Source organism: Selaginella moellendorffii, unplaced genomic scaffold, assembly GCF_000143415.4.
Source record: "Selaginella moellendorffii unplaced genomic scaffold, v1.0 SELMOscaffold_20, whole genome shotgun sequence".
NCBI lineage: Eukaryota > Viridiplantae > Streptophyta > Lycopodiopsida > Selaginellales > Selaginellaceae > Selaginella > Selaginella moellendorffii.
In genome coordinates this window covers 2,247,787-2,273,521 of record NW_003314281.1, presented here as the reverse complement: position 1 = coordinate 2,273,521, position 25,735 = coordinate 2,247,787, and the positions used below count along the sequence as shown (strand labels likewise).

General features: G+C 39.0%; 1 protein-coding gene across 3 annotated transcripts; it reads right to left on the bottom strand.

Moving 5' to 3' along the window:
• Positions 1–4,620: 4,620 nt before the first annotated feature.
• On the bottom strand, positions 4,621–20,223 carry LOC112347174. 3 transcript variants are annotated; one of them, XM_024677576.1, is made up of 8 exons: positions 19,911–20,223; positions 19,693–19,725; positions 18,273–19,423; positions 17,965–18,207; positions 17,283–17,907; positions 17,104–17,238; positions 16,816–17,038; positions 4,621–4,911 (listed from the first exon to the last, which is right to left on the bottom strand). In XM_024677576.1, exons 1-8 carry the CDS (start codon positions 20,176–20,178, stop codon positions 4,758–4,760), a joined length of 2,832 nt encoding a protein of 943 aa, XP_024533344.1. In that variant the 5' UTR covers positions 20,179–20,223; the 3' UTR covers positions 4,621–4,757. The 3 variants fall into 3 exon arrangements, with proteins under 3 accessions (XP_024533344.1, XP_024533345.1, XP_024533346.1); XM_024677577.1 differs by lacking the exons at positions 16,816–17,038; positions 17,104–17,238; positions 17,283–17,907; ... (2 more) ...; positions 19,693–19,725; positions 19,911–20,223 and adding exons at positions 5,134–5,268; positions 5,313–5,937; positions 5,995–6,237; ... (1 more) ...; positions 7,723–7,755; positions 7,941–8,253 and having other exon boundaries at positions 4,621–5,068; XM_024677578.1 differs by lacking the exons at positions 16,816–17,038; positions 17,104–17,238; positions 17,283–17,907; ... (2 more) ...; positions 19,693–19,725; positions 19,911–20,223 and adding exons at positions 5,134–5,268; positions 5,313–5,937; positions 5,995–6,237; positions 6,303–7,453; positions 7,941–8,253 and having other exon boundaries at positions 4,621–5,068.
• Positions 20,224–25,735: the final 5,512 nt, after the last annotated feature.

Here is a 25,735-nt window from a genome sequence, read left to right as displayed (position 1 = left end):
TTTTATTTTCTCAAAGTATTGTTTTCAAAAGTTTTTTATGTTGGCGTTTTGATTTTCGTCTTGACTCTATTTTGTTAGAGGTTGTGATTCACAATGACACCGGTATAGTTGCATGCTCAAGGTTTCTTCTTTCCGGTGTGGGTGAGGGTAAACAGTAATAAAATTTGTAAAATTCTAAATCGAAAGAGATTCGAGTTTTTGGATCTCAAATCAAAGTGCCAAGATGCACTCTAGCAAAAGTGAATGTAAAGCAAGAGTCAGTCGTCATCCTCTCCTCTTCTTTTAGTTTAAGTGGAGAAGCCATGCTAGTATCAATGTCAAATTCACTAGCTCCATCTTCAACAATATTCAAAGCCATTAACAATGCTTTCCAGTTTTCGCATGTCTCAGTTGACAAGTGCTTGTTTTTGTATAGATTCATGAGCAAACTTCCATCCTCTTACAACGGCAATATTTTTTTTGAGCTACCACTTCTTGTTAACAACATAAGTTTTAAACAGAAGGGAATGGAAACCAAGCAAAATGTCCATAATTGATGCAAGATTAATACCACACACTTCCAACATTTTGAAGGTATGGTGTCTGTAGTTTATTGTGGTGAGCATTTAGATTGCATGGATGAAGTATGCAATCAAGATCGCGGAAAAAGTTCTATATTTTTCAAGGGTTTACAATCAATCATCCTACCTGTGATACCATTACTGTTAGATTCAAATGTCAATTTTGCAAATATGCTCCTCTATGTTGTGCTATCAGCAAGGCTAGGATGTACTTTTTTTGTTAGGTACAAGGTAAAGAGAATAAGATAAAGAAAGGGCCCTGCAATCAAGTGATCCCCCCTTTAGCAAATTGGCTTAGGATGTAAGGGATAGGATCCTAACATTGGTATGGGAGCCCAGTTCTATTCTTGTGGCTGATGAGTAGGGCAAGAATATTCAAAAGGAATATTTAACATAGTGGATCTAGAGGGAGAACCAAGGTTTGGTAAACCCTAAAAGAAGGACCATGGTGACTAGAGGATGGCCTAAATATGATTGTAGATGATCATTCTTTGACAAGGGGAGGATAGATCAGAATAATAGGATAAAGAAAGGGCCCTACAATCAAGTGATCACCCTTTTAGCTAGTTGGCTTAAGATGTAAGGGATAGGGTCCTAACATTCTTCCATGGGATGGAATGGCTAGAAGAGTTGTAGTATATGTTGACATATATATGCATCCAATACAAGAAAGGATACAAAAAAGTTCTTTCAACTATTTCAAAGATGTTGTGCAGAAAGAAACTATGAGAAACTTATCTGCAACTCTAAAGCATGTTTAAAAGATCGTCTTTAAGGGTTTTATTGCAAACACCCTACTTAATCTAGGCTACCAAAGACTCAACTAAATAAGGTTAGCCTACAGAATTTACTATGAGGAGTACAACTTGCTACTAGTCTGAGGAGGTATATTTGTACATTACAAAAATATATATTTTCTACATTATATTGTTTAGGATAAAAAATTGGATGTGTGAATCTCTACAATGTAGGGGTACATTTTGACCATATGGAGCGTGTATTAGGTTGGACAACTATGGGAGCTCACATGTATCCAAGGTAATTTTTATTCTCATTATATTGAAATGGTTGTAATATTTGTTTTTTCATAGGCTATATTATAACTTGACAATTGCAACAATAAAGTTTAAAATAAAAAACCAAACAACCCAGGAAATATTTTGGAAGTCCCTTTTTGATATTATGCTAAAGCGGACTGGAAGCCTATAAAATTTTGTTATTTCATGGTAGATAGGGCTAGTGCAAACTAGAATGGTGTCCAAGCAATTTTTAGAACTAGTTAACCATTAAAAGGTCATGAGAGGACTTGTGAGTTCTATTAGGTTCAGAGCCTAAACTAACACTACCATCTTATCAAGCCAAAGTTTCAATCAGTTTTTAAGGAGTTGTGCAAATAATGGCAACCTGCATCCTTTAAAGAAAAGCACAAGGCAAAGGTAAATAAAATTTAAATATGATGGCGTGAAGGTGGCTATGCAAACACAAGTTGCTTACCTCAACTTGAGTCATAGTTAAGGTGGTAAAAGTTAAGATGTTCCAATGGGGACATCACTCTTTTTAAGTTGGTTTCTATTTTTCTTGTCATTTTATTGCTTTTTAATATCTCCTCAAATTGGAACACTTTTGAAGATTGCTTTATAGTGCATATTAAATTTAATAGACTTCATATAGACTCATCTTCCCTTTCCCTGCTTCAGAGAAATGCCAACTCTAGTGCTTACTTTTGGAGAGATTCACAATTGGGGTGTATGCGAGGTCCTCAAGTGGTTACATGGGAACAAGGCTTTCTATTGAGATGTTACATGATAGGATGAAGAGAAAATTGACTCCACCCGCCTAAATAATGGTAACTGCAATTGAGGAAGTGCTCCACGGCATATCTATGGAGTACACTTCTCGAGCTTCTATTAGTGATATGAAGATAGTCCACTCAAAGCATTGTTTTTCCTTTGTTAGTGAAGATGTTGGCATAGACATTAGAGTAAAAAGCTCTCATATGCCTGATGTTGAGTATCATTCTACTCTAATACACTACCCTCAGATAAAGCCACCTAAAATGGCTGATAAAAAGAGTGCATCACAACAGGTTGAAATTGCTTACTATATCATACAACATTTAGTAAAGGCACAGGGACAACAAAAGTTAGAATTTGAATAACAAATTATGGAGTTCAACACCCAATATGAAAACACACTAATAAAGATTCAAAAAAACAATTAAATTGTGGAGGAGAGCTCTATATTATAAAAGCTTATGGTGTGGCAGCTTTGGACAATAGGGAAGCTGATTGAGGCAATCGTGTCAACTAGATCCTCAAGGAAAAAGTTGCAACAAAAGACTTTGCACTAGGAAATTAAGATCTTATGGAAGGAAGCGATAGGAGAAGAGGAGTCTAAGTAGAAATTTGAGGAGTTCACTAGGGAGGAGCTGGACCTAGGTGATGACTCAGAGGACACCATTAGCAAGCTAAAAGACAAGGATGAGGACATCTCAGAGGATGCAGAGGCATTGCTTGAGCTTGAGAAGACAACCAAGGAGCAAGTGTAGAATGGAATCACCTATTGAGCAAGTGGCAAAGGGATGCTGAAACAAAAGGAATCTAGGATAGGTTTAGAGATTCCCACAAAGCAGTAGATATAGGAATTTTCTATTTTAGCTAAGGGAGAGATGGTGGAGAAGCTTTAAGAAGGTGCTATTGGGTCTACCTCAAAAGTTTAGATGTTGTTAAGGACAGTTGGGATTGGCCCTAGAGATCAAACAAGGATAAGATTCACTTGTTAACAATGAATGTGGGAGCATTAGCTGAGAAGTATGAGCTTGGGCAAAACCTAAAGAAGTAGGATTGCATCCTAGGTGGTGGCATGTGGCATAGCTATGCTGTCCAAACCCTGGAAACAATGGAAATCATGTTTTGATCGACATTACATTTAGGATGTGATGTGGAGATGCATGGATATTCCTTGAAGTCTACAATCAATAGAGAACTAGAAGAAATCATTGGGAGAGCCAACTATAAAAAGGAGGGCAATAATAAGGAAGGGTTGGGTTGGGCTTCACCCCTTTTCTGAAGCATTTAAAAGTCTTCAAAAGTGTTTTAAAAATGATATTAGTGATTAATGAGAAGATTATGAGTGCCAGTAAAATTGCATTCAGTTTTAATAAGCTTTAGAGTGTTTTGGAAGGCTTTGTTTTACTTCATGGTTGGCTACTAGCAATAGGACATCCCCAAGGAATTTTGTGAAGTAATCATTGTTTGTTTCTCTCACAGCTAGCGAGATTCTCACTTGGTTGTAGTGCAATGCAATGGAATTGGCATAGCACATCACCTCCTGGCCTCAGTGTTGGTAGAGACGTTGTTAGATTGAAGCAGGTGGAAGACAGCTACAAACCCAAATGTATTTTGCGGGTTAAGAACAAGGTGCCACCTTTTCTTGGTTGGAAAAAGTTTCCAATGAACAGGATTTCTTAAAATTCTAGTGTGAAGAGACTTGTGGGTGAGATTTGCATTTGCATCAGATTAAAGAGCTCATTGGGTCTTTAGATCTTTGTCTAAAACTCTAATACTCTCACTGACTTCGTGCTTCTACATTATTGGAGGAGCTCACCTCGTATGTGGTGAAATCAAGGTGAGTTTGACTATTCCCCCTCCCTAGGTAGCACAAATGATCCAATATTGAAATTGGAGTAGACTGATTTCTCTCTGCTATAAGTTATACATGTTGTTCTAAGAGCTATTAAAAATACATTAAACCAAGGCCCTGCTACCACTAAGCATTGGCAATGGCTACAAAAATTCTGATGTGTGTAGCTAACAGAAAATTCTCTTTCATAAAGTGGCAAAATGCTTTGATTATACTGTTGATGTGGGCATGAGGGAGCTGGGATTTACACTCACTATCATACCCCATGTATTGTCTAATTTCAGACCCATCTCTCATCACAATGCATGTGAATATAGTATCAACTACAATATTCCAAAAGAGCATGGGCTCGAATGCTCATGCACCACAAAAACTTTTTTGTGGTGTGTGAGCACTCACCACACATTCAGCACAACACTTAAAAATGATATAGTGAGTATTGGTAAAAGATATTCACGCCCATTAAGGTTAAGATACATATCTCTTTCTATACAGGACAATTGCACACATTAATACTTTGTGCAAACCATTGATGGTGCTTGTCAAACCTCCTGGTTACCTTTTTCGCTTCGTGGCACCTTTAGAGCGTGTTCTTCCAACCTGTCCTTGGGTTTTAGAGCGTGTTCTTCCAACCTGTCCTCGGGTTTTAGAGCGTGTTCTTCCAACCTGTCCTGGGGTTTTAGAGCGTGTTCTTCCAACCTGTCCTCGGGTTTTAGAGCGTGTTCTTGGTGGTGTTCTTCGCTCAGCACCCCGTGGATTACCACTAGGTTCGTAGGTTGGATCAAAAGGTTCTCTCGTTTGTTTTCCTCTCCAACTCCAACTTGCAGCTGCTAGCATTGATGTGTGCCTCACGGCACTAAATAAACCTACACATACAACATAAAAACATAAAAACCAATTCTAACAAAAAGAAAAGCATAAAAAAACGTACCAAATGGACTCTGCTGCGGATACCCGTAATAGCATGTATCCACCTTCGGAACAACCATCTTATCCTGCTTTTTTACTTTCCGAATCACGTTATGCAATGCTTGGTCTGTCATAAAAATGACAGCGTACTCCCCATCTGAAAAGACACACATTTAACCACCCACAAATAAAATTAAATACCTTCTATCCATTGCTCTATCCTCCATGTTTTCTTCAGAAAATCTTGTTCCCATCTTGCTTGTTGGCCTTCATAACATTCCCTGTGCTTACTCTCAAGAAATATAAAAAAATCATCCAACGTATCCTCCACAACCACTAGCTTTAGATGGATGAAGCTATCAGGTCCATGGTTGCCAATACCAACCCAATAGAATTGCTTCTTGTTGTCATTTAAAAAGGCTTGAAATGCCTCTGCTTCATGAATCTGATGAGGCTGACGTTTCGGAGGTCCAAACCTTGCACCAGCTGGCAACCGGAACTTCAAAGCTTGCATACGTGCAGGAACGCGGAAATTTGAGGGGAGAATGTCTTTGAGTGTGAACTCGAACACCGTGTCCTTCTCGCGATCATGAAAAAGCTTACCCATGTATATCATGAAGACAATGCACATGAGGTCTGATACCTCCTTAACCTTGGGATTAGAATCCAGTATAGGAGGCCATAAATGTCGCAGCTCCGCCACATGTAGGTTCTCGACAAGATGGTATATAAGGAGTGGAGAGAACATGATGGAAAAAGCGCGCATTCCATTCTTTGTGTCTTCCTGTTTCGATAATTTTACCTGCTTATGGGGAGGCGGCTCCTCCTGTAAATTAACCCCACATAAGCACTCACATAAACTTCTGAAATACCAGAAAAGTACCTCGTTGCGTAAGAGTCCAACTAAACCGCAAGACTCTAAAAATCCCCACTTATCACTGTAAATGCCTGGCCATACTAGGTCGTCCCGATTGATAAGGGTCCCCAGCAGCGCAACATAAAGAGCTCGTAGCACTAACAAATAGTTGCTGTCATGAAGGTAGTGAAGATAATAACTGCCCTTAATACGTTTCCACGCATTCGTTATTGTTTTGCACAGATCGGCTTGGGTGAGATCTTGATCCACCTGTAACAAACATAAAAAAACTTCTCATCACATCAAGAAAAAAGACAAAAAAGAGCCGAACAAACCTTCTCGTAGAACTTCAAAGCTTCGAGATGAGGGTGCTCGGGCATCAACCCTCTCAACAGGTGATCAAGCATCCTAGGATTACCTCCTGCTAACTTTATCAGCTTCCTTAGTCCGTCCTTCAACTCAAATGGTTTCTCCATGTCGAGAGTATCTCCTAGTCTTGAAAAGAAGATTTTCGTTATATGTTCCACTTCCTCCTCTTTCAAAGGCCTGATAGGGATAAAAATACTCGTAGCATTCTCCGTAGACGTGTAACGCATTGTGGCCCCAGAAAATCGGGTCGTTGCTGCTGTAAGTACAGGAAACGTCAAGCCACCTCGGTTACCTTTGATATGTTGAACGTAGGCCGAGAAAGCTTCATGAATCCAGGACGATGCAGCTGGGCGACCTCGCTGAGGTCGAGCCTTATTGACTTCATCAAAAAACCAAGATAGGAAAATTCGCTTGTCGGCAGGAACCTTAAGACCAGTTCGAATGAAGTCGACCACATCTCCGAAAGCCAGCACATTCCTCAGGCCCGGAAATATGCCATCCAACTCCTTGAGAAAATCACCATATGCAGTCGTATTCATTGGACAAAGTGCTGCATGCAAGGACCGAAGGGCCAAAACCTGTGCGCCTTCCAGGCCGTTCTCAAGCAGAAGTGCACCCCCAGTCCTTGTCGTCTCAAGGGAATGATACATTCGAAGGTGTTTCCCGGTCTCCAACACATTATTCACCATTTCCTTGAACTGAGTGACAAGCCTACCAGAACCAAGCTGGTCCTCGAGAATGGCATCTATAGCCCCTGTTTCTGTGCCCCTCAACCACGCTTCTCTGAGGAGAGCTGAAAGGCATGACCCGACAGTTGTTTTACCTGCGCCAGGAAATCCGATGACCATCAACATGAACTCTTTTCGTTCAATATCCGAGGCACTGGCCGTCGTGTTCATAAAAGTTGCAAAGACCCGTGCAGCGGCTGCCATAAGATGCTGAATCGTCTCGTCCCTTCCGACCAAAGTAAAATAATCTCCCAAGTCCGCATGTAAATACGGCTGCGCACCGTTGTCCACAAGAGGCAATTTGCAGCCTGGCACCCTCCTCGCCGGCATCCCGCGAAGAAACCTTGCATCCTCCAGTTGTTTTGTGTATACATCCAGCAACCTCGACACTACAACAACACAAATGTGTCAGTAGTAGAAATAGCCACAGTACACCAACACATTAAACACCAAAGCATAACCCCGTACGTACGAAGAGCCGCAGATGCAGAAAAATCCAGGCAACACGTTCTACAAGCTACACAGCAAAAAAAACACACCGCACCAACAAAGGCAACAGCCGAAGGGCTTCACAAACACACAGAGACCAGGCACTAGCACCACGACAAGTAAACGCCAAGTTCCAGCCAAGAAGTGGTTTTGCTCAGCAATTGCTTACCTGGCGCAGCTTGAAGGGTTATCGGCAGGGTCGCTGAAACAGAAATATAAACTTGTCAGTACTCGGCATAGCCAGGGGGCAAGAGGCGCGACGAGGCAAAAAAAGGGCGAAACGAGAAGCACTCCTAAATAACGCACAGCCCAGAAAGAACACAGATCCAAAGACCACAAAGTTGCGAAAACCACACCAGGCCGGCAGATCCAGGCAACGCTACTTACGTGTAGGAGCCTTCGTTGCCCGAATAGTATGAGAAGATCCAGGCACATATGTAGACCTGCTCAGGCCGTCTTCCCCTGCCTGTAGACGTCTCCACCTGACCCTGCCTTGCTCATAGCGCTTCACACTGATAAAGACAGCCGAGAACTCCTGGAGAACATCATGTACCGCCACTCTACCATCATCAAGGTAAAATTCGCAGCCCTCTGCCCCATCTATGTCTTCGATGAACTCTACAAACTCCTCCACAGTGCTCGCATCCACCTCCATGGGCTTAAGCCCTAGCCGCCGCTGTCTGAGTATATTCTTTAAGGGCAGTAGTTCTTATAAATCAAAGTGTTAAAATGTGTTGATTTTGCTATTCTTGCCAAGTGAGTTGATAATCAGCAACCTCAGTTGGAGATGATAGTGATAAAAACATTAGCATGTCTAAGCTTTAGACATAACTTCCTCGATTTCATTTTAGTCCTTGAATCCTCCACAATACTGGATGGGATCACCATAATAGCATTCTAAAAGTTGATGATAAACACAAAATTAAACCCAAAACAAGAGCTGACCATTTATTAGACTTTGTAAATATTCCAAAAGTGTACTCAAAATAGCTTTGCACCATTTGCACCTTAAACTTATCTAAATCATAAAACACACTAAGTTCCAACCATGTTTATATCCATGTTATAGATTTTATAGAGTGTGGACTATATTTGAACTCACAAGTTGAAGAGTTGAGCTCATAAGTTGAGCTCAAATTTCAATTGTAGTTTAATACAAACATTAAAAACTTTAAATAAGGTTATGAATTTAATAATTTCATACCTCCATACATATTATATAGATAAAAATGTTCTAAAGAGCACTTCTTGTTCTAACAATTTAAATATTTATTACATGCCATAATAGGGATATTTGTTAAAACAAAAAATAAGATGTTTGCAGAAAAAGTATTTTTATTACCAACATCTTCACCAGCAAAAGGAAAACAACACTTTAAGCGAACAATCTTCATATAACCAATAGAAGCTCAGGGAGTACTCCACTAATGGAAAAGGCAATATTAAAAGGCAATAAAATGAGAAGAAAAAATAGAAACCAACTTAAAAAGAGTGATGTCCCTACTGGAACATCTTAACTTCCCACCACCCTAACCATGACTCAAGTTGTAATAAACAATTTATATCCGTATGGCCATATTTACACCATCACATTCAAATCTTATTTGCTTTTACCTTATGCTCTTCTTTAGAATGTGCAATCTATCACTGTTTACACAACTCCTTAAACATTAATTGAAACTTTGGCTAGATAAAGTGGCAGTGTTAGTTTAGGATTTGAGCCCAATGGAACTCTCATAACCTTCCAATAATTGACCATTCCCAAAAATTGCTCGAACACCATTCCAATTTACACTAGCCCCATCTATCATGAAACTGCGAAAGTTTGTAAGCTTATCAGTCTGCTTTAGGACAATATCCGAAAGGGACTTCCAAAATATTTCTTGGGTTGTTTGGTCTTGTACTTTAAACTCTACTGTCACAATTGTCAAGTTACAATATAGCATATGAAAACACAAATATTACAACAATTTCAATATAATGAGAATAAAAATTACTTTAGATCATACACATGAGCTCCCATAGTTGTCCAACCTAATACGTACTCCATATGGTCAAAATGTACCCATGCATTTGCAAGGTCACTGGACCCAAACATGTCCATTCAGGAGACAAGATTTATACTAAAGGCAAGGCCCATGGTAGATATTTTCAAGATAAAGGGGCACTCTTGTTCATTCACAACTTAGTTTAAAAACAAACTTCCGTGGATAAACTTGTATGGACAAGTTTATTTCAATTGAAGGATGGAGTCAATTTTTTATTGCAACTTCCCCTCTCGATATTCACATATCCAAAATTTTATTTTAAACAATATAATATAAGAAAAAGATATTATAGAAAAGAGCTCCCTACTCAAGTTTTCTTTATCCTAGCTTTTGCATTTGCTTCTTCAGAAAATCAACGTTTTGTTTCGCTTGGTTGCTTGTAACCAAGGAAAGCTCTTTCATCATTGGCAGCTGTAGAAGTTTCACATTGATTGATATGGCCTTTTCCGGTAGTTGTCATCTGCTGCCGATACTGAGATTTCATGTTTAGCATCATCATTTTCATTTCAACTATCTGCAATCAGCAAGCATAGAAGAATTTAGAAGACCAAATAGAAGAAATGCTGGCTTACAAACAGAACTTGCCTTGACTTCGTACTCCATAGAGCACTCCAGTCAATTTTAACCTTGTTTATAGTCGTCTAAAAGTTCCTCCGGTAATGCGAGTGAGAAAGAAAGCAAGCATGTTAAAGCGGCAAACCTTCGTGACTTCTTTCTTCTTTAGGAAACAGGCTCCCGAATGTTCTGGTCACCTGGATTAAATGTTTCAAGAGTTAACTTCCTTCTCACCGACGATTGTAGTTGTTTTGGTCCAATCGTCCACTTGACTATTCAGCACTTGAGGAGTACTCCTGTCATCGCCACTGTACTATTCCTTACAAGCAGACTCGGTTCTAACTTCTACAGCATCTTTTCCAACGTCATTTTCCAGCTCGTAGTGCAGCATCTGGTCAGCGTATTGTTGAGCTGGTTCTTTTGAAGCCCCTGTCATCACTGTCTCCTCAATTGAAACCAAAGTAGCCTTTTTCTTCGGAAGTTCTTGAGAATATGAAGTACAAGGCCCTTGGATGTATGGCCCTCTTTTCATGATCCCGGTGCTCAAACGCATCGAGATCACATCCAGTGAGGCCGATCGCAAGCTCGCAGCATCACTCCCCAAGAAATTCGCGGCCGCTAGATTGCTCGAGGATGGAAGAGAGCTCCAAGGGCGCGCCAAGGATGTTCCGGGTAAGCTTTTGTTCTCTCTTTTCCTTTGAAGTTTGTTTGTTTACTCGTTTCTTCTTTTCAGCTCTCCATCGCGCCCCGCCCTGGCAATCCGGCCATGGCCTTGGCACCAGGAGGACGAGGCTGTCTCTCAAGTTTCGGAAGATACCAGCACTGGAGATCTCAATCTCTCAATCTCTCACACTCTAGCATGCTCAATCTTTTGCACTCTTACGTGCCCGATCTCTCGCAATCTCACTCAAGGCTGATGGCTGCCCTAACCCTAACCAATTTCTCATCCTGGCTGTTCATTCCAAATAACCTAAATCTCAGCTATCATAATATCTTTGATCTTATTTTATCTTATAATTATTATTATATGTGAATTATGGTTCTTTATTTTGTATATTTTAATGATGATATAACTAGCACCTATCAACATTTCTGTTATTAGAGATATGATATTATTTTTTCCAAATTATCTAGAAAGGATGCATTTTCATCAATATTTTGTACATATTTTGAAATCATTACAAGAACTTTAAAGATTATAAATAAGGCATATTGAAATATATTGTACTATACTAATACATGAATGAATGAATTTTCATCCAGAAATTTATTTTTTTTTGTATTAGATCCTAAATGCATTAAATATCATTGAGTAGTATTCACAATTATGGATAAAACTCAAGTCATAGTAAGAATTGAATCTATCATTGAAGAATTATCATTACTTAGCACTTAAGATTTGATAAAATTTATCATCACCTAGCACTTAAGATTTAACAAACTTGACACATCACATGTGCTATTAGTTAGTTCAGACCTCTTGGATTGCCACATTATACTCAAATGTCATTACTGATATCATTATTAATTATCAAACTTCACGTGTTGAAAATCCTTCTTTGGATCTATGTGCAAACATGCATCAGACATTATAATAGATTATAGTAACATTAAAACTATCACACTTGCATATATTAAATTTGTTATAGAATTTAAATTCATTTTGTATGCTATTAACATTCTTCATATTGCTCTCCTTGAATTTCAATTTATATTTCACTATAGATTTTTACAAATAGTATAAAGAGAGAGAGAACTCCAAAAACTATTATGAAGGATGGAGAGGTTTTTTTTACATTTTCGAGATCACCCACCTCTTTTATTTTCTCAAAGTATTGTTTTCAAAAGTTTTTTATGTTGGCGTTTTGATTTTCGTCTTGGCTCTATTTTGTTAGAGGTTGTGATTCACAATGACACCGGTATAGTTGCATGCTCAAGGTTTCTTCTTTCCGGTGTGGGTGAGGGTAAACAGTAATAAAATTTGTAAAATTCTAAATCGAAAGAGATTCGAGTTTTTGGATCTCAAATCAAAGTGCCAAGATGCACTCTAGCAAAAGTGAATGTAAAGCAAGAGTCAGTCGTCATCCTCTCCTCTTCTTTTAGTTTAAGTGGAGAAGCCATGCTAGTATCAATGTCAAATTCACTAGCTCCATCTTCAACAATATTCAAAGCCATTAACAATGCTTTCCAGTTTTCGCATGTCTCAGTTGACAAGTGCTTGTTTTTGTATAGATTCATGAGCAAACTTCCATCCTCCTACAACGGCAATATTTTTTTTGAGCTACCACTTCTTGTTAACAACATAAGTTTTAAACAGAAGGGGATGGAAACCAAGCAGAATGTCCATAATTGATGCAAGATTAAAACCACACATTTTCAACATTTTGAAGGTATGGTATCTATAGTTTATTGTGGTGAGCATTTAGATTGCATGGATGAAGTATGCAATCAAGATCGCAGAAAAAGTTCTATATTTTTCAAGGGTTTACAATCAATCATCCTACCTGTGATACCATTACTGTTAGATTCAAATGTCAATTTTGCAAATATGCTCCTCTATGTTGTGCTATCAGCAAGGCTAGGATGTACTTTTTTTGTTAGGTACAAGGTAAAGAGAATAAGATAAAGAAAGGGCCCTGCAATCAAGTGATCCCCCCTTTAGCAAATTGGCTTAGGATGTAAGGGATAGGATCCTAACATTGGTATGGGAGCCCAGTTCTATTCTTGTGGCTGATGAGTAGGGCAAGAATATTCAAAAGGAATATTTAACATAGTGGATCTAGAGGGAGAACCAAGGTTTGGTAAACCCTAAAAGAAGGACCATGGTGACTAGAGGATGGCCTAAATATGATTGTAGATGATCATTCTTTGACAAGGGGAGGATAGATCAGAATAATAGGATAAAGAAAGGGCCCTACAATCAAGTGATCACCCTTTTAGCTAGTTGGCTTAAGATGTAAGGGATAGGGTCCTAACATTCTTCCATGGGATGGAATGGCTAGAAGAGTTGTAGTATATGTTGACATATATATGCATCCAATACAAGAAAGGATACAAAAAAGTTCTTTCAACTATTTCAAAGATGTTGTGCAGAAAGAAACTATGAGAAACTTATCTGCAACTCTAAAGCATGTTTAAAAGATCGTCTTTAAGGGTTTTATTGCAAACACCCTACTTAATCTAGGCTACCAAAGACTTAACTAAATAAGGTTAGCCTATAGAATTTACTACGAGGAGTACAACTTGCTACTAGTTTGAGGAGGTATATTTGTACATTACAAAAATATATATTTTCTACATTATATTGTTTAGGATAAAAAATTGGATGTGTGAATCTCTACAATGTAGGGGTACATTTTGACCATATGGAGCGTGTATTAGGTTGGACAACTATGGGAGCTCACATGTATCCAAGGTAATTTTTATTCTCAGTATATTGAAATGGTTGTAATATTTGTTTTTTCATAGGCTATATTGTAACTTGACAATTGCAACAATAAAGTTTAAAGTAAAAAACCAAACAACCCAGGAAATATTTTGGAAGTCCCTTTTTGATATTATGCTAAAGCGGACTGGAAGCCTATAAAATTTTGTTATTTCATGGTAGATAGGGCTAGTGCAAACTAGAATGGTGTCCAAGCAATTTTTAGAACTAGTTAACCATTGGAAGGTCATGAAAGGACTTGTGAGTTCTATTAGGTTCAGAGCCTAAACTAACACTACCATCTTATCAAGCCAAAGTTTCAATCAGTGTTTAAGGAGTTGTGCAAATAATGGCAACCTGCATCCTTTAAAGAAAAGCACAAGGCAAAGGTAAATAAAATTTAAATATGATGGCGTGAAGGTGGCTATGCAGACACAAGTTGCTTACCTCAACTTGAGTCATAGTTAAGGTGGTAAAAGTTAGGATGTTCCAATGGGGACATCACTCTTTTTAAGTTGGTTTCTATTTTTCTTGTCATTTTATTACTTTTTAATATCTCCTCAAATTGGAACACTTTTGAAGATTGCTTTATAGTGCATATTAAATTTAATAGACTTCATATAGACTCATCTTCCCTTTCCCTGCTTCAGAGAAATGCCAACTCTAGTGCTTACTTTCGGAGAGATTCACAGTTGGGGTGTATACGAGGTCCTCAAGTGGTTACATGGGAACAAGGCTTTCTATTGAGATATTACATGATAGGATGAAGAGAAAATTGACTCCACCCGCCTAAATAATGGTAACTGCAATTGAGGAAGTGCTCCACAGCATATCTATGGAGTACACTTCTCGAGCTTCTATTAGTGATATGAAGATAGTCCACTCAAAGCATCGTTTTTCCTTTGTTAGTGAAGATGTTGGCATAGACATTAGAGTAAAAAGCTCTCATATGCCTGATGTTGAGTATCATTCTACTCTAATACACTGCCCTCAGATAAAGCCATCTAAAATGGCTGATAAAAAGAGTGCATCACAACAGGTTGAAATTGCTTACTATATCATACAACATTTAGTAAAGGCACAGGGACAACAAAAGTTAGAATTTGAATAACAAATTATGGAGTTCAACACCCAATATGAAAACACACTAATAAAGATTCCAAAAAAACATTAAATTGTGGAGGAGAGCTCTATATTATAGGAGCTTATGGTGTGGCAGCTTTGGACAATAGGGAAGCTGATTGAGGCAATCGTGTCAACTAGATCCTCAAGGAAAAAGTTGCAACAAAAGACTTTGCACTAGGAAATTAAGATCTTATGGAAGGAAGCGATAGGAGAAGAGGAGTCTAAGTAGAAATTTGAGGAGTTCACTAGGGAGGAGCTGGACCTAGGTGATGACTCAGAGGACACCATTAGCAAGCTAAAAGACAAGGATGAGGACATCTCAGAGGATGCAGAGGCATTGCTTGAGCTTGAGAAGACAACCAAGGAGCAAGTGTAGGATGGAATCACCTATTGAGCAAGTGGCAAAGGGATGTTGAAACAAAAGGAATCTAGGATAGGTTTAGAGATTCCCACAAAGCAGTAGATATAAGAATTTTCTATTTTAGCTAAGGGAGAGATGGTGGAGAAGCTTTAAGAAGGTGCTATTGGGTCTACCTCAAAAGTTTAGATGTTGTTAAGGACAGTTGGGATTGGCCCTAGAGATCAAACAAGGATAAGATTCACTTGTTAACAATGAATGTGGGAGCATTAGCTAAGAAGTATGAGCTTGGGCAAAACCTAAAGAAGTAGGATTGCATCCTAGGTGGTGGCATGTGGCATAGCTATGCCATCCAAACCCTGGAAACAATGGAAATCATGTTTTGATCGACATTACATTTAGGATGTGATGTGGAGATGCATGGATATTCCTTGAAGTCTACACTCAATAGAGAACTAGAAGAAATCATTGGGAGAGCCAACTATAAAAAGGAGGGCAATAATAAAGAAGGGTTGGGTTGGGCTTCACCCCTTTTCTGAAGCATTTAAAAGTCTTCAAAAGTGTTTTAAAAATGATATTAGTGATTAATGAGAAGATTATGAGTGCCAGTAAAATTGCATTCAGTTTTAATAAGCTTTAGAGTGTTTTGGAAGGCTTTGTTTTACTTCATGGTTGGCTACTAGCAATAGGACATCCCCAAGGAATTTTGTGAAGTAATCATTGTTTGTTTCTCTCACAGCTAGCGAGATTCTCACTTGGTTGTAGTGCAATGCAATGGAATTGGCATAGCACATCACCTCCTGGCCTCAGTGTTGGTAGAGACATTAGATTGAAGCAGGTGGAAGACAGCTACAAACCCAAATGTATTTTGCGGGTTAAGAACAAGGTGCCACCTTTTCTTGGTTGGAAAAAGTTTCCAATGAACAGGATTTCTTAAAATTCTAGTGTGAAGAGACTTGTGGGTGAGATTTGCATTTGCATCAGATTAAAGAGCTCATTGGGTCTTTAGATCTTTGTCTAAAACTCTAATACTCTCACTGACTTCGTGCTTCTACATTATTGGAGGAGCTCACCTCGTATGTGGTGGAATCAAGGTGAGTTTGACTATTCCCCCTCCCTAGGTAGCACAAATGATCCAATATTGAAATTGGAGTAGACTGATTTCTCTCTGCTATAAGTTATACATGTTGTTCTAAGAGCTATTAAAAATACATTAAACCAAGGCCCTGCTACCACTAAGCATTGGCAATGGCTACAAAAATTCTGATGTGTGTAGCTAACAGAAAATTCTCTTTCATAAAGTGGCAAAATGCTTTGATTATACTGTTGATGTGGGCATGAGGGAGCTGGGATTTACACTCACTATCATACCCCATGTATTGTCTAATTTCAGACCCATCTCTCATCACAATGCATGTGAATATAGTATCAACTACAATATTCCAAAAGAGCATGGGCTCGAATGCTCATGCACCACAAAAACTTTTTTGTGGTGTGTGAGCACTCACCACACATTCAGCACAACACTTAAAAATGATATAGTGAGTATTGGTAAAAGATATTCACGCCCATTAAGGTTAAGATACATATCTCTTTCTATACAGGACAATTGCACACATTAATACTTTGTGCAAACCATTGATGGTGCTTGTCAAACCTCCTGGTTACCTTTTTCGCTTCGTGGCACCTTTAGAGCGTGTTCTTCCAACCTGTCCTTGGGTTTTAGAGCGTGTTCTTCCAACCTGTCCTCGGGTTTTAGAGCGTGTTCTTCCAACCTGTCCTGGGGTTTTAGAGCGTGTTCTTCCAACCTGTCCTCGGGTTTTAGAGCGTGTTCTTGGTGGTGTTCTTCGCTCAGCACCCCGTGGATTACCACTAGGTTCGTAGGTTGGATCAAAAGGTTCTCTCGTTTGTTTTCCTCTCCAACTCCAACTTGCAGCTGCTAGCATTGATGTGTGCCTCACGGCACTAAATAAACCTACACATACAACATAAAAACATAAAAACCAATTCTAACAAAAAGAAAAGCATAAAAAAACGTACCAAATGGACTCTGCTGCGGATACCCGTAATAGCATGTATCCACCTTCGGAACAACCATCTTATCCTGCTTTTTTACTTTCCGAATCACGTTATGCAATGCTTGGTCTGTCATAAAAATGACAGCGTACTCCCCATCTGAAAAGACACACATTTAACCACCCACAAATAAAATTAAATACCTTCTATCCATTGCTCTATCCTCCATGTTTTCTTCAGAAAATCTTGTTCCCATCTTGCTTGTTGGCCTTCATAACATTCCCTGTGCTTACTCTCAAGAAATATAAAAAAATCATCCAACGTATCCTCCACAACCACTAGCTTTAGATGGATGAAGCTATCAGGTCCATGGTTGCCAATACCAACCCAATAGAATTGCTTCTTGTTGTCATTTAAAAAGGCTTGAAATGCCTCTGCTTCATGAATCTGATGAGGCTGACGTTTCGGAGGTCCAAACCTTGCACCAGCTGGCAACCGGAACTTCAAAGCTTGCATACGTGCAGGAACGCGGAAATTTGAGGGGAGAATGTCTTTGAGTGTGAACTCGAACACCGTGTCCTTCTCGCGATCATGAAAAAGCTTACCCATGTATATCATGAAGACAATGCACATGAGGTCTGATACCTCCTTAACCTTGGGATTAGAATCCAGTATAGGAGGCCATAAATGTCGCAGCTCCGCCACATGTAGGTTCTCGACAAGATGGTATATAAGGAGTGGAGAGAACATGATGGAAAAAGCGCGCATTCCATTCTTTGTGTCTTCCTGTTTCGATAATTTTACCTGCTTATGGGGAGGCGGCTCCTCCTGTAAATTAACCCCACATAAGCACTCACATAAACTTCTGAAATACCAGAAAAGTACCTCGTTGCGTAAGAGTCCAACTAAACCGCAAGACTCTAAAAATCCCCACTTATCACTGTAAATGCCTGGCCATACTAGGTCGTCCCGATTGATAAGGGTCCCCAGCAGCGCAACATAAAGGGCTCGTAGCACTAACAAATAGTTGCTGTCATGAAGGTAGTGAAGATAATAACTGCCCTTAATACGTTTCCACGCATTCGTTATTGTTTTGCACAGATCGGCTTGGGTGAGATCTTGATCCACCTGTAACAAACATAAAAAAACTTCTCATCACATCAAGAAAAAAGACAAAAAAGAGCCGAACAAACCTTCTCGTAGAACTTCAAAGCTTCGAGATGAGGGTGCTCGGGCATCAACCCTCTCAACAGGTGATCAAGCATCCTAGGATTACCTCCTGCTAACTTTATCAGCTTCCTTAGTCCGTCCTTCAACTCAAATGGTTTCTCCATGTCGAGAGTATCTCCTAGTCTTGAAAAGAAAATTTTCGTTATATGTTCCACTTCCTCCTCTTTCAAAGGCCTGATAGGGATAAAAATACTCGTAGCATTCTCCGTAGACGTGTAACGCATTGTGGCCCCAGAAAATCGGGTCGTTGCTGCTGTAAGTACAGGAAACGTCAAGCCACCTCGGTTACCTTTGATATGTTGAACGTAGGCCGAGAAAGCTTCATGAATCCAGGACGATGCAGCTGGGCGACCTCGCTGAGGTCGAGCCTTATTGACTTCATCAAAAAACCAAGATAGGAAAATTCGCTTGTCGGCAGGAACCTTAAGACCAGTTCGAATGAAGTCGACCACATCTCCGAAAGCCAGCACATTCCTCAGGCCCGGAAATATGCCATCCAACTCCTTGAGAAAATCACCATATGCAGTCGTATTCATTGGACAAAGTGCTGCATGCAAGGACCGAAGGGCCAAAACCTGTGCGCCTTCCAGGCCGTTCTCAAGCAGAAGTGCACCCCCAGTCCTTGTCGTCTCAAGGGAATGATACATTCGAAGGTGTTTCCCGGTCTCCAACACATTATTCACCATTTCCTTGAACTGAGTGACAAGCCTACCAGAACCAAGCTGGTCCTCGAGAATGGCATCTATAGCCCCTGTTTCTGTGCCCCTCAACCACGCTTCTCTGAGGAGAGCTGAAAGGCATGACCCGACAGTTGTTTTACCTGCGCCAGGAAATCCGATGACCATCAACATGAACTCTTTTCGTTCAATATCCGAGGCACTGGCCGTCGTGTTCATAAAAGTTGCAAAGACCCGTGCAGCGGCTGCCATAAGATGCTGAATCGTCTCGTCCCTTCCGACCAAAGTAAAATAATCTCCCAAGTCCGCATGTAAATACGGCTGCGCACCGTTGTCCACAAGAGGCAATTTGCAGCCTGGCACCCTCCTCGCCGGCATCCCGCGAAGAAACCTTGCATCCTCCAGTTGTTTTGTGTATACATCCAGCAACCTCGACACTACAACAACACAAATGTGTCAGTAGTAGAAATAGCCACAGTACACCAACACATTAAACACCAAAGCATAACCCCGTACGTACGAAGAGCCGCAGATGCAGAAAAATCCAGGCAACACGTTCTACAAGCTGCACAGCAAAAAAAACACACCGCACCAACAAAGGCAACAGCCGAAGGGCTTCACAAACACACAGAGACCAGGCACTAGCACCACGACAAGTAAACGCCAAGTTCCAGCCAAGAAGTGGTTTTGCTCAGCAATTGCTTACCTGGCGCAGCTTGAAGGGTTATCGGCAGGGTCGCTGAAACAGAAATATAAACTTGTCAGTACTCGGCATAGCCAGGGGGCAAGAGGCGCGACGAGGCAAAAAAAGGGCGAAACGAGAAGCACTCCTAAATAACGCACAGCCCAGAAAGAACACAGATCCAAAGACCACAAAGTTGCGAAAACCACACCAGGCCGGCAGATCCAGGCAACGCTACTTACGTGTAGGAGCCTTCGTTGCCCGAATAGTATGAGAAGATCCAGGCACATATGTAGACCTGCTCAGGCCGTCTTCCCCTGCCTGTAGACGTCTCCACCTGACCCTGCCTTGCTCATAGCGCTTCACACTGATAAAGACAGCCGAGAACTCCTGGAGAACATCATGTACCGCCACTCTACCATCATCAAGGTAAAATTCGCAGCCCTCTGCCCCATCTATGTCTTCGATGAACTCTACAAACTCCTCCACAGTGCTCGCATCCACCTCCATGGGCTTAAGCCCTAGCCGCCGCTGTCTGAGTATATTCTTTAAGGGCAGTAGTTCTTATAAATCAAAGTGTTAAAATGTGTTGATTTTGCTATTCTTGCCAAGTGAGTTGATAATCAGCAACCTCAGTTGGAGATGATAGTGATAAAAACATTAGCATGTCTAAGCTTTAGACATAACTTCCTCGATTTCATTTTAGTCCTTGAATCCTCCACAATACTGGATGGGATCACCATAATAGCATTCTAAAAGTTGATGATAAACACAAAATTAAACCCAAAACAAGAGCTGACCATTTATTAGACTTTGTAAATATTCCAAAAGTGTACTCAAAATAGCTTTGCACCATTTGCACCTTAAACTTATCTATATCATAAAACACACTAAGTTCCAACCATGTTTATATCCATGTTATAGATTTTATAGAGTGTGGACTATATTTGAACTCACAAGTTGAAGAGTTGAGCTCATAAGTTGAGCTCAAATTTCAATTGTAGTTTAATACAAACATTAAAAACTTTAAATAAGGTTATGAATTTAATAATTTCATACCTCCATACATATTATATAGATAAAAATGTTCTAAAGAGCACTTCTTGTTCTAACAATTTAAATATTTATTACATGCCATAATAGGGATATTTGTTAAAACAAAAAATAAGATGTTTGCAGAAAAAGTATTCTTATTACCAACATCTTCACCAGCAAAAGGAAAACAACACTTTAAGCGAATAATCTTCATATCACCAATAGAAGCTCAGAGAGTGTACTCCACTAATGGAAAAGGCAATATTAAAAGGCAATAAAATGAGAAGAAAAAATAGAAACCAACTTAAAAAGAGTGATGTCCTTACTGGAACATCTTAACTTCCCACCACCCTAACCATGACTCAAGTTGTAATAAACAACTTATATCCGTATGGCCATTTTTACGCCATCACATTCAAATCTTATTTGCTTTTACCTTATGCTCTTCTTTAGAAAGTGCAACCTATCACTGTTTACACAACTCCTTAAACATTAATTGAAACTTTGGCTAGATAAAGTGGCAGTGTTAGTTTAGGATTTGAGCCCAATGGAACTCTCATAATCTTCCAATAATTGACCATTCCCAAAAATTGCTCGAACACCATTCCAATTTACATTAGCCCCATCTATCATGAAACTGCGAAAGTTTGTAAGCTTATCGGTTTGCTTTAGGACAATATCCGAAAGGGACTTCCAAAATATTTCTTGGGTTGTTTGGTCTTGTACTTTAAACTCTACTGTCACAATTGTCAAGTTACAATATAGCATATGAAAACACAAATATTACAACAATTTCAATATAATGAGAATAAAAATTACTTTAGATCATACACATGAGCTCCCATAGTTGTCCAACCTAATACGTACTCCATATGGTCAAAATGTACCCATGCATTTGCAAGGTCACTGGACCCAAACATGTCCATTCGGGAGACAAGATTTATACTAAAGGCAAGGCCCATGGTAGATATTTTCAAGATAAAGGGGCACTCTTGTTCATTCACAACTTAGTTTAAAAACAAACTTCCGTGGATAAACTTGTATGGACAAGTTTATTTCAATTGAAGGATGGAGTCAATTTTTTATTGCAACTTCCCCTCTCGATATTCACATATCCAAAATTTTATTTTAAACAATATAATATAAGAAAAAGATATTATAGAAAAGAGCTCCCTACTCAAGTTTTCTTTATCCTAGCTTTTGCATTTGCTTCTTCAGAAAATCAACGTTTTGTTTCGCTTGGTTGCTTGTAACCAAGGAAAGCTCTTTCATCATTGGCAGCTGTAGAAGTTTCACATTGATTGATATGGCCTTTTCCGGTAGTTGTCATCTGCTGCCGATACTGAGATTTCATGTTTAGCATCATCATTTTCATTTCAACTATCTGCAATCAGCAAGCATAGAAGAATTTAGAAGACCAAATAGAAGAAATGCTGGCTTACAAACAGAACTTGCCTTGACTTCGTACTCCATAGAGCACTCCAGTCAATTTTAACCTTGTTTATAGTCGTCTAAAAGTTCCTCCGGTAATGCGAGTGAGAAAGAAAGCAAGCATGTTAAAGCGGCAAACCTTCGTGACTTCTTTCTTCTTTAGGAAACAGGCTCCCGAATGTTCTGGTCACCTGGATTAAATGTTTCAAGAGTTAACTTCCTTCTCACCGACGATTGTAGTTGTTTTGGTCCAATCGTCCACTTGACTATTCAGCACTTGAGGAGTACTCCTGTCATCGCCACTGTACTATTCCTTACAAGCAGACTTGGTTCTAACTTCTACAGCATCTTTTCCAACGTCATTTTCCAGCTCGTAGTGCAGCATCTGGTCAGCGTATTGTTGAGCTGGTTCTTTTGAAGCCCCTGTCATCACTGTCTCCTCAATTGAAACCAAAGTAGCCTTTTTCTTCGGAAGTTCTTGAGAATATGAAGTACAAGGCCCTTGGATGTATGGCCCTCTTTTCATGATCCCGGTGCTCAAACGCATCGAGATCACATCCAGTGAGGCCGATCGCAAGCTCGCAGCATCGCTCCCCAAGAAATTCGCGGCTGCTAGATTGCTCAAGGATGGAAGAGAGCTCCATGGCTGGATTGCCAGGGCGGGGCGCGATGGAGAGCTGAAAAGAAGAAACGAGTAAACAAACAAACTTCAAAGGAAAAGAGAGAACAAAAGCTTACCCGGAACATCCTCGGCGCGCCCTTGGCCTTGGCACCAGGAGGACGAGGCTGTCTCTCAAGTTTTGGAAGATACCAGCACTGGAGATCTCAATCTCTCAATCTCTCACACTCTAGCATGCTCAATCTTTTGCACTCTTAAGTGCCCGATCTCTCGCAATCTCACATGCTCCATCTCTCACACTCTCTCGCTATCTCTGGATCTCTCTCACGCTCTGGGAGGGAGCCTTAAAAAAACCTGGGCCTCAAGGCTGATGGCTGCCCTAACCCTAACCAATTTCTCATCCTGGCTGTTCATTCCAAATAACCTAAATCTCAGCTATCATAATATCTTTGATCTTATTTTATCTTATAATTATTATTATATGTGAATTATGGTTCTTTATTTTGTATATTTTAATGATGATATAACTAGCACCTATCAACATTTCTGTTATTAGAGATATGATATTATTTTTTCCAAATTATCTAGAAAGGACGCATTTTCATCAATATTTTGTACATATTTTGAAATCATTACAAGAACTTTAAAGATTATAAATAAGGCATATTGAAATATATTGTACTATATTAATACATGAATGAATGAATTTTCATCCAGAAATTTATTTTTTTTTGTATTAGATCCTAAATGCATTAAATATCATTGAGTAGTATTCACAATTATGGATAAAACTCAAGTCATAGTAAGAATTGAATCTATCATTGAAGAATTATCATTACTTAGCACTTAAGATTTGATAAAATTTATCATCACCTAGCACTTAAGATTTAACAAACTTGACACATCACATGTGCTATTAGTTAGTTCAGACCTCTTGGATTGCCACATTATACTCAAATGTCATTACTGATATCATTATTAATTATCAAACTTCACGTGTTGAAAATCCTTCTTTGGATCTATGTGCAAACATGCATCAGACATTATAATAGATTATAGTAACATTAAAACTATCACACTTGCATATATTAAATTTGTTATAGAATTTAAATTCATTTTGTATGCTATTAACATTCTTCATATTGCTCTCCTTGAATTTCAATTTATATTTCACTATAGATTTTTACAAATAGTATAAAGAGAGAGAGAACTCCAAAAACTATTATGAAGGATGGAGAGGTTTTTTTTACATTTTCGAGATCACCCACCTCTTTTATTTTCTCAAAGTATTGTTTTCAAAAGTTTTTTATGTTGGCGTTTTGATTTTCGTCTTGGCTCTATTTTGTTAGAGGTTGTGATTCACAATGACACCGGTATAGTTGCATGCTCAAGGTTTCTTCTTTCCGGTGTGGGTGAGGGTAAACAGTAATAAAATTTGTAAAATTCTAAATCGAAAGAGATTCGAGTTTTTGGATCTCAAATCAAAGTGCCAAGATGCACTCTAGCAAAAGTGAATGTAAAGCAAGAGTCAGTCGTCATCCTCTCCTCTTCTTTTAGTTTAAGTGGAGAAGCCATGCTAGTATCAATGTCAAATTCACTAGCTCCATCTTCAACAATATTCAAAGCCATTAACAATGCTTTCCAGTTTTCGCATGTCTCAGTTGACAAGTGCTTGTTTTTGTATAGATTCATGAGCAAACTTCCATCCTCTTACAACGGCAATATTTTTTTTGAGCTACCACTTCTTGTTAACAACATAAGTTTTAAACAGAAGGGAATGGAAACCAAGCAAAATGTCCATAATTGATGCAAGATTAATACCACACACTTCCAACATTTTGAAGGTATGGTGTCTGTAGTTTATTGTGGTGAGCATTTAGATTGCATGGATGAAGTATGCAATCAAGATCGCGGAAAAAGTTCTATATTTTTCAAGGGTTTACAATCAATCATCCTACCTGTGATACCATTACTGTTAGATTCAAATGTCAATTTTGCAAATATGCTCCTCTATGTTGTGCTATCAGCAAGGCTAGGATGTACTTTTTTTGTTAGGTACAAGGTAAAGAGAATAAGATAAAGAAAGGGCCCTGCAATCAAGTGATCCCCCCTTTAGCAAATTGGCTTAGGATGTAAGGGATAGGATCCTAACATTGGTATGGGAGCCCAGTTCTATTCTTGTGGCTGATGAGTAGGGCAAGAATATTCAAAAGGAATATTTAACATAGTGGATCTAGAGGGAGAACCAAGGTTTGGTAAACCCTAAAAGAAGGACCATGGTGACTAGAGGATGGCCTAAATATGATTGTAGATGATCATTCTTTGACAAGGGGAGGATAGATCAGAATAATAGGATAAAGAAAGGGCCCTACAATCAAGTGATCACCCTTTTAGCTAGTTGGCTTAAGATGTAAGGGATAGGGTCCTAACATTCTTCCATGGGATGGAATGGCTAGAAGAGTTGTAGTATATGTTGACATATATATGCATCCAATACAAGAAAGGATACAAAAAAGTTCTTTCAACTGTTTCAAAGATGTTGTGCAGAAAGAAACTATGAGAAACTTATCTGCAACTCTAAAGCATGTTTAAAAGATCGTCTTTAAGGGTTTTATTGCAAACACCCTACTTAATCTAGGCTACCAAAGACTCAACTAAATAAGGTTAGCCTACAGAATTTACTATGAGGAGTACAACTTGCTACTAGTCTAAGAAGGTATATTTGTACATTACAAAAATATATTTTTTTTACATTATATTGTTTAGGATAAAAAATTGGATGTGTGAATCTCTACAATGTAGGGGTACATTTTGACCATATGGAGCGTGTATTAGGTTGGACAACTATGGGAGCTCACATGTATCCAAGGTAATTTTTATTCTCATTATATTGAAATGGTTGTAATATTTGTTTTTTCATAGGCTATATTGTAACTTGACAATTGCAACAATAAAGTTTAAAGTAAAAAACCAAACAACCCA

Bases quoted from the DNA above. Each gene is read 5' to 3' on its own strand.
- LOC112347174 (XM_024677576.1), bottom strand. From the start codon at position 20,178: ATGGAGGTGGATGCGAGCACTGTGGAGGAGTTTGTAGAGTTCATCGAA. The intron at 19,424-19,692 runs GTAAGCAATTGC...GTGTTGTTGTAG, and splicing joins AACCCTTCAAGCTGCGCCAG to TGTCGAGGTTGCTGGATGTA. The intron at 17,039-17,103 runs GTACGTTTTTTT...TTGTATGTGTAG, and splicing joins TCCGCAGCAGAGTCCATTTG to GTTTATTTAGTGCCGTGAGG.